Here is a 12,936-nt window from a genome sequence, read left to right on the forward strand (position 1 = left end):
AAATCAAAAAATAGTTTTGGCAAAAACAAAACAGGCTAATATTTATTAGATTTCTTAAAGAGCTTTTGAGCATTTTAATAAAAAAAAAAAAAGAAAAGACGGATGATTAAGTTTGTAGATAATGGCATTAATAATGTTATCAAATGATATGCTGTAAAGTTTTATAAATTGTTCATTTAATTGCATATCCTATCAAATTCGGAAGGCTCAGTAATTACATTATATTAGCGCGTGTGAATAATGTAGAAGATTATGTTGCAGATTACAGTTTCAATCAGGTAATCAGTGATCTGTAACATATTACATCCTAAAAAGTAACATCTCCAGCCCTGACTACAGCTACCCGCCCGTCCTTTACTGCGTGAGGAAATATGCAACTTCTGTCTCTTGTGTTGTTTCTCAAGCCCCTCCGTGACTTCTGTCAAACATCCAGAGCAAAGATGCTTAAGATGGGGAAATTATTCATAACCATTTGCATGCAAAAACATATTTTCCTCACAAACATGTTTTGTCTCCCTGCACTTAACCTAACGCACATTCAACATAAGGTAAAATATAGAATCGCGAAAACTTCACGTTGCAGCGGAACTTGCATCGAGGTCATATTCAGCCCCTCATTTCGCTCTGAGGCGCCTGGTTAAATAATTCAGCGCCACGTTGTCTGTGTGGTGGAAGAGGTGAAGCCTGTCAGATACTCAAATAAGTTATTAATTTTCCATTTCGAAAGCTTTAGGTGCACTTCATCATCCTGTTAACAATTTTCCCGTGAAGCGTGACTGATTTTGTTCAGAACATTGTTCTAGTTTTTTTCCAAAATTGGTCTTCTTGCACCCATCGCTGCTCTCCCTACAATTGTTTTCACTCGTCATTTTTCATTTATTGCTGAGATGTATTGACTTTGCGGTGCCTATTGTTCAAAGTTTACTTGCAATATGCTTCAATCTTACCTTTTCCTCCCCTACGTCCCCGCTCCTATTCATGTGACAAAATTAGACTGATATTCAAATATTTCTCTTCCTTTCTGTGTGTGTGTGTGTGTGTGTGTGTGTGTATGTGTGTGTGTGTGCATGATTTTTAAATAGATGTTGGTTGTCATTCAAAAAGTTTATATTTTCTTTCCAGTTATGTCCTCCTTAGGTCTTCGCCGAGCTTCGAGTTCCTCAGAGCCATTTTCCATTTGGTTTCACACTTTTAAAACATCATTACTTACTATTCTGACTGTCTTTTATGTCTACCAGATATTGTCTCTCTATAACTATCTCTGGAGGTCAGAGACAACCTTGTCTGGCCGAGAGGGCACTCACCTGAATAGTGTCTTTTCTGTAAAGACCGTGACCCCACTCACTCTCGTTTTTCTCTCTAAGATCAACATCCTTGAGAAACTTTTCTATACAATGTTGGCTGAATTCATCTGAGTCCTTCTATCTCCCACTCAGACCCTCCCACGGTGGAGCCGGTTTACATGGAGATGCGTCAGGGCCTGGGCCGGCCTGTGGTGATGACCTGCAGGGTGCTGCGAGCCCACCCTTCCCGCGTGCTGCGATTCGAGTGGCTCCTATCAAACCGGCTGCTCCACGCCGGAGCCTTTGACGCCCAAAGAGACGAGACGGAGTACACCATCCGCAGCCTGAATCGAGACGGCTGGGGGGAGTACACCTGTAACGTCATCAACGAGGCCGGAGCAGGCAAATGCACCTTCCAGGTTACAGGTAAAGAGTCTCGAAAGAATCGTCTTTTTCATTTTTTTATACTGTTAAGAATAAACTGTTCGCTAAGCACTTAGTAACTGCTGCTACGCCTGTTAACCTTTCTATTCTCGCTCAACCCATGCTGTTTAAAGTGATAATGGGGGAAGATTCGTCACTTGAACAATGAGTCCTTCATTCCACACAAAGGTAGAAAAAAGCAGCTTCTCATTTTCTAGTCGGCGACTCTTGATTGTTCTGCTTGAGTTTGACAACCGTTGCTAGCAGATTTTATCAGCTGTGGCTGAACAAGAACCTTTTAAAAGGGGCATCATAGTAACAGACTGAGGGTAGAGCTGCATGTCCTCACCAGTTGATGATCTACGTAGAAGACATGGAAATAAAGAAACAGAACGGTTGTATTGCAGTATACGACACTACGACGATACGCTAACGTGTGCAGCTCACATTAGAGCAGACAAACGCCGATAAATGCATTACTTGCACTTTTGCTCTTGAGTTTTTCATTTTGGAAGGCACCACCCTCCAAACGCTTTAAATGCAAAGTATAGCTCTGACTGCAGCCCCATGTACAACTTTTACAGACCTGCTGTGCCTAGTTACATGCGATAAGCTATGATTGCACAGTTGCTGTTCAATTATTCAAAGTTGCAAAGTTATCATACACATACCATATTTCAACCGCTCCTTCAGCATGCAGCTGGTTATTAGAGTGTTCACCGGGAACTTTTTAGATAGCTGCAATTGCCTCCTCAAACCTATAACAGTCCTTGTCACGGACGTCACTGTGTGATAGACAATTAATTTAAAAGAAGAGGAAAAGAAAGGAAGATTGTCAATCTGAACGGGACAAATCAATCATGTTGCCTCTTTCTCTGTCTTGCATAGTAAACCTGTTCTTTCAGATAATACACACTTACACCTCTTCCTGCTATTTCTTTTAGATTGCCTTTTTTTTTTTCATCAAGTGCTGAAAGTGTCCATCCCCTAGTTGTGTTGTTATGACAGGACCAAATTAGTTTGGCCATGTTGAGTTACCGCAGGAACTCTGGCCATGGTTTCAATCTCCCAGACCTCCCGTTAGAGACAGTAGCTGCAGGGTCACAGGAGGAGTATTTGTCACTTTGATCCTCTGCCGCTTAGGTTCCTCTCCTCTTTGATACTGTCTGTTTCTCTCCATCTATTACTGAATTTAATCGTACCTTTTCTGCGCTCGATTTTTCTATCTCCTCTCTTGCTGTTTATTTTTCTTTGTCCATGTTTGCCTCCCCTCGTTCTTCATCTTTCTTCTTTCAAACGTCTCTCTATCGTCCTCCTTTTCTCTAGCTTGCTTAAAGTGAAAGATGGGCACCCCTCCCTGAGCGTGTCATAAATCAATCCTCCATGTTGAAACAGGTAGAGCAGAGAGACAGAAGCAGTCCCTTCCAGTCATCTGTTTTTCTCAACAGGGCTAGGGTTTTGCATGCTATTGCTCATGCCCCCTCTCTCTCTCTTTATACCTCCACTCCCCCTTCCTTCTCTTTCATCCTCCATCCCTCCTACCCTCTCTCTCCCACCATCACTCCATTCCTCCCGCCCAATGCTCCAGATTCCCACCATCTGGACTCAGTGGTTGCCAAAGGTATGGAGGCTCTTTTAGCAACCCCCTGAGTGCAGGAGCATGGTGCAGAAAATCCACTTTTGTTCCTCCCATCATCCATGAAATCTGGCCTGCCCCATTCCCCCAACTCCAGCTCTTATTCTTTAAGATTTTTAAAATGTTATGAGATCAACACTATTCTGCAGTGTGGTTGAAATAAATAATCTACAGGAGAGAATATCAGCTCCTCTCTATGACTTGACTTGAGCCCACTTCAAGATGAAGCTCATTAAATATTTGTTATGGCTCATGCAGTTAGGTGGTATCTTGGGTTGCTCACTTTACAGAGTGTAGACAGGTAGACCTCAGTGGATATTCCCTCGCCGCTCTCCGCCTGACTTCTTCTTCCGCTGTGTTGATACGTAATAAACACATCAGTCAAGAGTTTTGGCCTGAGGCCACAGTGGCTCCATTAAACACACCGATCCAGTCAACACCATGCAAACAAACATACATGTTACCATGCCGACAGACACATGCAAACTCAGTCAACTAAGTCAGGCATTAGGCCATTCTTTGGCTTATATAAACGTTGTCGCCTCACACAGTGTATTGTGCCAGGGGAGAGTGTGTGTGCATGTGCATGGATGCCCATGTGCCAAGCCATTGGGACATCTGTGGAAACAGTGAGTCGGCTCTAATGGCCAAGTTGGCCATTAAATTGAGCCAGGGGAGAGACTCCTCAGAGGGATGTAATGTGTACCACTGAGCTTTGGCTCAGGCTCTCTGTCATGGGAACCCTGACTTTTTAGCAAATGCTGAAATCACGCTCTTCTGAAGTGTTAGAGTTGGGAGATAAAGAAGGAGATATTTTAGAGACTCCATGCTGCTTTTTCTTCTCTGATTTCATTCCAGTCTGATGCAGTATGATTCATGCGCTATTCTTCATTTACTGTACATCCTGTCCTCAGGCTGCGAAAGGGTACTGATGACGCAGTGATGGGGTAAAACACAGGTCACAGAATATGCAGACATTTATTTTAAAGGTATATTCCATCAAGTTATTATTCACACTACACTCTTAAAGCCCTGGGTCCTACATATCCCATAATGCAACTCTATATCATTTCACTAGACATTAAATATCCTAAATACCACAGGCTTTCTATTAATATGTTTAAGCCCAAGCCAAGATGATATCTTGTGGGTTATTTCTAAACTTTAGAAAGCTCCCTCCAAAGCCACACAAGACACTATACAAAGTGTTTCACAGGTTAGTAGGACCAACATGAACCTGCACCTTAACTTTACTTCACTTCCCTTTAAAGTGTTGCATTTCTCTAATCACTGCAAAACTAAAATGCATGAACACATTCTGCAGAGCTAGTCTACACGTATACCTTCCTGTTTCCCTTCATTGACCTCCTAAACAATGCATGCTGCAGTTTTGCTGGAAATCAGAAATTCACAAAGAAAAGGCAAACAATGCTTTTAATTTCTTCCACGTTTAATTCCTCTTTTTGGCAGCCTGTCATCAATTACAAAAGAAGAACAAGTACATTCTCATGGACAATGTTCAGACATTCATTGTCCGCATTCTGTGAGTTTGCTCATGAAAAAGATTTATATTCTGCACAATGATGCACTTGTATGGTCCCTGCTCCCTTTTTATTGTAGCCATTGTTCCTAATGATGCAGGAATCACATTGTATAACATGGTGCCCAAAGTTGGCTGCAATAAGATATTTGCATATGTTTTAAGAGGGAAATGTGTTTATTGTACTGTGACATGCACATCTCACAAGCTCGTTTCTGTTCTCGGTCTATTTTTGATTTATCATTAGTCGATCCGTCATCTGTTAGTAGTAATGTTTTTGTCATCTTGATTTATTTGTTGTATGTTTGTTTGGCCCTTTGAGTTGCTTTAAATAGGCATCTAGAGCGTTTTTTGAGCTTCAGTGGTTCAATCCGATGTTTGTGTGTTTTTTTTTTTTAAATCATTTTTTCATATCTTCAAGTGAAAGAAAAACAACTAAATAGATTCTACTTTCAAACCTGCATATTCCTCTCAGGGGTTTATAAAAGTGTCCAATCTCCAAATAAACATGTGTGAGATCCAGACATGGTTTTTAGTTACTTTATAGTCGGTGCCATGTTCACCTGAGTTGAACTCCACCCCTGCAGTGAAGGGAGGATGATGTTGAACCCATACTGCAGGTAGTAATGTCTGACATTACACGCTCACGAGTAAAAAGGCATCATAGGAACAATGTTATCAACACAATATCGCTAAAGTAGTCACTCTAGAGCAGCCTCCCACTTATACTTACCAAGAAGGATAAAATAAGAAGTCAAGACAAACAAAATACAATTCCAGTTAATATGCTCAACGATTAGAAATCTTTCTGGCTCCTTTTCTTGTTAGAGTGCATTGGGTGAGCAGGGAGGAAGTGTGGAGGAAGAATGAGCTGAATGCTCAAGATGGAAGTGATTCATTTCAAGTTCAATACCATTTCTCTTCTTTTCTTTTTAAAGGCACAAAGAGATTTCATTCTCTATGCCAGAAGGACACAACCAGACAATTACCACCAAGTCTTTTAAAGTCTAATGTATTTTCCCTATAGTCAGTTAGCTATCCATGCGGTGGTGTAGGGTTTGTCTCAGCCAGCTGTGCGTCCATATGTAAGCGTCATTTCTGCCACAAAAGCCTACATCACACATCAACGCTGCACTATATAGCACCCCTTAGCATATGGAGAAGAAAACGTGTTCATAAACTCTTAAAAAATGAAAAGGAAGTCTGCAAACAAGGTCAACTTCTCGCCTGAAGGCTTTCACTGAGCTGTTATGAATCATTGCATCGGTTCTGCTGTTATAAACAGGATTTTTAAAAAAATCAATTAAGCCTTCTATACTTTATGTTTGATGTCTCCCACCCAGGGTTATCTGTTTCAAGCGGTGTAAGTGGGTTAGGCAATGTGCTTCACCACACATAACGCATTATTAGGAGTGAGGGACATCCTTACATTACATTGTGTATTTGAGTGAAAGACAGCTATTTACTTTGTGAGTTTGTGACAATGTCACTGGCGTTTCTGTAGAAAGAAGTCGATTGATACAATAGGTTATAGGTCAGTACAAAATACTTTAACTCAATTAATAAAACGATGTGTTCCTAAAGCAAAGTGTGTGGAATCTTTAGACATATCATGAAAACATACAATCAGTTTATTTAACCCTTAGTGCCTCTGCTCTGCTGCAAAGTACATCCACTTACTTCTTTACCGGCCTTGTAATACAGTATAAACTGCATGAACCAAAATGACAGTATCTGTCAGGCTGGCTTATGTAATGTTTACTGTACAGCGTGCTGTAAACACAGCCGGCTCCATACAGCGAAACACTGCCGAGTGAAGTGCAGACAGTAATTATCCTTGCATTTGTTGTTAGAAAATATGTTTCTCTAGCTGCATAAGCCATAGAGGCAGTTTGTTTTATAGCATCTTCAGTCACAAAACCGAAAGGTTTGAAATTTTAACCTCGTGAAATGCTTTTCTTACCTCAACATAAAAACACAAAACATATATGTTTTAATGAATCACAACGTTATAGCTGTTTTTCTCCCTGAATGATTTTATCAGGATGATGAATGAGTGTTCCTTTCTCTCAGTTTAGAATATTGTATTTTAAATAGCTTTATCCATGTAAAGGCCAAGTGATCTGCAGTGTGCTGCGCAAAGCATCATTAACGGATTTATTTTCTGAAATGCAGAACAAAATGCCCTCAGTGTTTATTTTTGACTTATTATCATGGACGATTATGAGAATTGATCATATCAGTAAGAGCCTGAATGAAACGGCTAATCTTGCTTTCTTTAGTCGAAGTAATTCCCAAAACAGCTGTGCACTGCAGTTTATTTTCTTTTCAAAATGTACTTAAACAGAAGTTGTTTTTTGTATATATTCAGCTGTAGATTAATCCACTTTTGGTGCACTAGTGAGTATTCATGGCAGCCGCGTGGTGTATGTGGGATTGGTCACTAATAGCACAATACATTCACTCAGTTTATTCAAAGGTATTATATCATATAAAGTTGAACCCTACGCAAAAGATTGTCTTCGCCCCCCACACTCAAATCTACTAATTGCAGCGATGCCATCAAAATAAATCGATTTCCATTCATAATTTCACAGTTTTAAATGTTTCTTGTCATTTGAAACATCCGTTTTTTGTTTGTTTTTAATATTCAGATCAGGTTTAAGATTATGAACAGACAGATAACTTGTTGAACTTATGACCTTCTCAATCTCCAGAGTCACAGTTCACTTCCTCCCTTGAGTGTGAAACGTTGTAGCAAATGGAAGGAAACAAAGTGGTTCAAGGATCTGTTCCCACCAAGGAGCCCACGGGGAGAGACCCACTAAAATAATGCCATCATAATTCATTAATGACGTAAACTAGCTTGACAGGTTTATGCAATTGCCTGACATACATCAACTACCGGCTGCATCTCCACACGGGGACATCAAATCCCAGTCTTGCTTTTGTTTGAGCTAACAATGGCCGCTCCACTGTCTTCTCCGTGGCTATTAAAAATCATCTGTCTTGGGTATTGTCATCCCTCAATAAACAAGCCCAAATAGCGGAGGGGCAAACACTACAAGGTTTCATTGAGGTGAACTGTCATTCGGTTAGCTTGTTTCTAGATCTTGATTAAAATACAATGCTCCTACTTCAGCTGTCAGAAGTCAGCTGGCAGGCTGTGACTGGAAAGCTGGGAATCTTGAAAGATGTGTTCAGTCCTTGCAACGATTGCTGTCAAAAAATAAATCCTCACAGATTCCAACAAAGCAAGCCGTGTCGTGGAAAGAAAAGTTTTGTGAGGATCTCTGTGGTAGTCTGGATCTGTACAAAATGATTTTTTCAGATGAAGGTCATTTGAGTGTAAAGCATCTGACTCGGATCTGCCGTTTGCGTCGGACACTGCAGGATGTAGTTTCGTCATTAAACATACAATCTGCATACACTGCTTTGATTCAATGCCATGAAAGTGCTGTATATATACATAAGATGAGACTTAAATGCCCCTTCAGAAAATAAGTGGGTCACAGCAGCAACAAGGAATATCATAAAGATCGTATTAAAAATAGAACAAACCGAACATGGCGAAGATAAGAGATACTGTACATCTGTGACATGCTAATTCAGCATTCCTCTCGGCTTTAAAGAAGTGATACTATGTTAGCAAATGAAACATTTACGCACTGTGCAAAATAACCAGCGCAGGAGGTCAGAGTTTGCCTGTGATGCGTTAAAAACTCAAGCAAAGAATTGAGATCTCAAAATAATAATACAATTATAGCCTAGCAACTTTCAGTGATTACAGTTAGAATTATTATCCATTTCAAACAATAATAGCACATCCTTAATTACACCAACCAAAGTTGTTTTGTCACAGCAGTGCCAATATACTCAATCTTTTGTTTATTTAGATTTTTCCATCTTTCCATCATTGCAAAGTTGTATCTGACAGTTTGACATCAATTATTTATCTGAACGTGTTCAACATAATCCAGCTCTAAAGTAAAAGTGTTAATATTGCTGAACTGTCGCTGTCAATGTGTGACATCATGAAGTGTCGGCGTACAGTAGCAGCTCCATTCTAGGTACAGTTGTTGGGATTTAAGCAATCCTGAAATGTCATTCATTCACAATAATATAACTATAATCAGTTTGCACATGCATGTAGACACAATCTCGTCTCAATCTGTAGAGATATCTTGTCCCCTTTTTTTTTTTTTACATATATTTCTGTCACAAGTACCTCAACTTTATGCAAGTGCAATACTACTGCATCTATTGCTGGAATACTTCTCTAATACAGTTCTGGGAATTTGTAGGCGTGAGTTCAATTGCAGTAGATTCCACTGTATAACCATGCAGCCATTATGTTTTTCATCGTGATCTTTAACGCATTAAATTAAATTATCAATCTGCTTTCTCTCCAGGCAAGGCCTACCCTCCAGAGTTCTACTATGACACGTACAGCCCTCTGTGGCAGAACAGGCCCAGAGTCTACGGCTTCAAGATCCAGTGGACCCAGATGAACCCCAACGCTGTGGACCGCATTGTGGCCTACAGACTAGGCATCAGACAGGTAGGATGACTAAGGTTCTTCTCATATTAGGTACGATTGATTCTCGTGACCACCTTTTCAAGAGTATGGTACACAGTTTTCACGCTTATCAATAAAACTAGACTTCGAGGTCAAGTGTACTCGAATCCAGGCCCAGGTCTCTTAGTTGTGAAAGCCAACTAAGAGTTGTTAAGGTCTCGCCCTCCTGCCTGCTGAATTGTTCTCTTTTCCTCTGTTTAGCCTACGTGCTGTTTGTTGCACCGAAAAGTGTTATTCAATCCCACAGAAATCTGTTCTCAGGGAGCTTTTGTTAGAGCCAGAAATGTTGGCTCCTGGTACATTAATCTCCCAGTCATTGGTAATGGTCAGCCTCCTTTTGACCATACGTAGATGAATTAGACTTGTGTTGTGCCAGGGGGAAGTAGAAAGCTTCCTTATTGCCAAGTTAAGCATATGATAGAAGTGTTTGCACAGCTTGCTTGCTGCGTTCCATTTGACGGCGCCAAATCTTACGCCTCGATTCATTCACTGTCTTCTTCTGCAGTTTTTGAAGATGTGAATGAGCCTCTGTGGGCCGGGCAGAATGACTAAGAACCTGTCAGGGGCGGTCGTTTGTACGAGTTCTGTGGTTTCCTCGAATTGCTTCTGTTTTTCGCTCTCCATCAGAAGCTCAGTCAGAGGAGTCGAAGGGAACCCCGCAGAGACAAAGAGCAAGCATAGCTGCTGTTTTCCCTGCTTCTCAAGTAAACTCCACAGATGACAGCCGGGTAGCAGCATTGATGGATGGCCTCTCTCTATCTCTCTCTGTCTCCCTCTCTCCCTCTCTCTCTCTCTCTCTATCTCATCTCTCTCTGTCTCTCTTCTGTCTCGCTCTGTCTCTCTCTTCTCTCCTGTCTCTGTCTCTCTCTCTCTCTCTCTCTCTCTCTCTCTCTCTCTGTCTCTCTCTGTGCTCTGTCTCTCTCTCTGTTCTATCTCTCTCTCCTGCTCTCTCTGTCTCTCTCTGTTCGCTGTCCTCAAGGCTCTCTCTCTCTCTCTCTCTCTCTCTCTGTCCTCTCTCTGTCTCTGTCTCTCTCGCTCTCATCTCTATCTCTCTGTCCTCTCTCTCTCTCTGTCTCTGTCTCTCTCTCTCTCTCTCTCTCTCTCTCTCTCTCTCTCTCTCTCTCTCTGTCTCTGTCTCTCTCTCTCTGTCTCTGTCTCTCTCTCTCTCTGTCTCTGTCTCTCTCGCTCTCTCTATCTCTCTCTCTCTCTCTCTCTCTCTCTCTCTCTCTCTCTCTCTCTCTCTCTCTCTCTCTCTCTTGCTCTCTCTCTGTCTGTCTCTGTCTCTGTCTCTGTCTCTCTCTCATAAAGTTTGAAATAGCAAACAAGCTCCATTAAGACTACAGATTTTCCGCTTAATAACATGGCATGGCAGCGCTGAGCCACCTTTCAGGAAGCTGCTAAACATTTTTTTAAAGAGCACATATCAAAGAAATGTAGCACATTCTGCGACGCTAAATTCATCTCAGTTCTGCTCGGAATTAGCGAGCATACCCTGACAATTGTGTTTGCAATGAATAATATAATTTCATGTTTGTTTCACACTACACCCTCAAGGAATTGAAGCTTGAAAACACATTCTAAACCAGTTATGTTTGTGTAGCGCAATGATTTTTCTGTCAACTTTCTCAGTCGGTCTGTTTGGTAATAAATGATGTTGTGCTTTGCGGAGCCCACGTTTGCCAGGAGTTTGTCTGAAAACTTGCCAGAAATATACAATTGCTTTTTCAATTTTTTAGCTGGTCCTGTGCACAGTTATCTATTTCTATATCTATATCTGCATCTGTCCTGCAACATTCAAACCGTTTCTGCATTTGTTTATTTAAAAAAAAAACTACCCCAGTGTATGTTAGCAAACAATCAGTGTTTGGGTAAATTCATTCCAATTCATTCTTTCCACCTTCTTGCCTTGATATCTCAAGAGGGTACATTTTGTGACCATTATTTCCTTCCTCCGAGGCATAACTACCGATCTTCCACTGTCTTAGATTAAAGAACTTCTCTGCTGTAAGGAAAATTCATTTGTTTGTTGCATTTGCTTTACAGTATACCCTCTGTGATTGATTAAGTCTCAGCTTTGAGTATTGATTTAGAATGATCATTTGTTTTTTAACGCCTATTGGTGAGGAAGAGAGGCTGGGAAAGAGGCAAAAAACAGTCAAGTCGGTGAGCAAGAGGAAATGAGAGCGAAGAAGAGAGAAAATGAGTGGGAGGAGAGGCTCCCGAAAATAAATAAATAGAGAGAGAGATACTGACTGTGAAAGAGTGGTGCAGTAAAAAAGCTTCGGCACGTGGACTACACCACTTCGATCTATTTATAGATCCGGCAGCAGCTCCCCTGCCTTTCCCTGAGAATTATCATTTTCTCTTTTGAATTAATGCATAGAGCTGGTAGACCTTATGCCTCTGTAATGGATTGCTTTGTGTTATCGTCCAGTGCTCTCGTGAGAGACAGTCTGGCTGAAGGGGAAATGGGAATGAAGTTCTAGCTCTAGCAGAACACAAATCACCGCACCTGTCAGGGATGCAATGGTGAGGTGTGACATCTGGCCTTGTTTTGATTCTGCAGCCTGCTACTTCAAAGCCTTCTTAGCTGTCCAGACGCTTGATTTCCCATCTCCAACCCCTGTAAAATAACTTTTGCAGCCTATGTCTTTCCATCTTGGAGCGGCTTCTTCCTTCTCTTCATTCTCCTCTTTTGTCTTTTTTCAATTGATCTGTCAAGTCAGGGTGTGCAGGCAGATCAATAGGAGTCATACGTTTGACATGTAGGCAATCAACAGTAGGTCATCCCTCGTCTAAGCAGACAGCGTCACTTTGATTATTCCTGCCTCCTACTATCGCTTTGATCAGTCCTGCTGTTTTGTTTTTTTAAAGTTGCCTTTAAAAGCCCTGTGAACTGCTGCCGCAATCAAATGAAATTGAATCAATACGGCACTCTGCCTCTGTGGGCAATATTTTGGAGAATGAAAGGTAATGGGATGTAAACAGAAATCTTAATTGAGCACGGACGAAGAGATTCAGTCAACATTAATAGGAATCAAAACAAAGGTGCAAAATCCATAACCCCATAAGCCTGTGTATGGTTCAAAACGTCTGAAAAGTCAACTATTGACTTGATATTCTCAATCAACATCTCAAGATTGATTTCATTTGCACATTTAAATACAATTGCTTTTTGATATGGAAAAATAAAGCTACCATTTGTTGTTGTTGTTTTGAGTTTGAGTCAGTTTATGCCAAGACTAGTATTTATGGCCTCCCTCTGCCTGGAGCTTTGGGTTACACACACACACACACACACACACACACACACACACACACACACCCCTAATAGACATTTTTTTCCCCAATTAAATGTGTTTATATCTGACACAGACCTCCAAATCTGATATACAGCACATATATTTTCATACTTTTATTTATGCTCGCAGCATTGCACCAGCACCTAAAAAAAATCTAAAAGCAAGCAATGTGA

At 41.0% G+C, this 12,936-nt stretch overlaps 1 protein-coding gene across 1 annotated transcript in view; it reads left to right on the forward strand.

Moving 5' to 3' along the window:
• LOC115028845 (MAM domain-containing glycosylphosphatidylinositol anchor protein 2) overlaps positions 1 to 12,936 on the forward strand; it is a 158,925-nt gene that overhangs the window by 118,353 nt on the left and 27,636 nt on the right. Inside the window, exons 10-11 of the mRNA XM_029462716.1 lie at positions 1,437 to 1,709; positions 9,295 to 9,443. Coding sequence (XP_029318576.1) covers positions 1,437 to 1,709; positions 9,295 to 9,443 — 422 coding nt within the window. The remainder of the gene's footprint in view (positions 1 to 1,436; positions 1,710 to 9,294; positions 9,444 to 12,936) is intronic.

Source organism: Cottoperca gobio, chromosome 24, assembly GCF_900634415.1.
Source record: "Cottoperca gobio chromosome 24, fCotGob3.1, whole genome shotgun sequence".
NCBI classification, from domain to species: domain Eukaryota; kingdom Metazoa; phylum Chordata; class Actinopteri; order Perciformes; family Bovichtidae; genus Cottoperca; species Cottoperca gobio.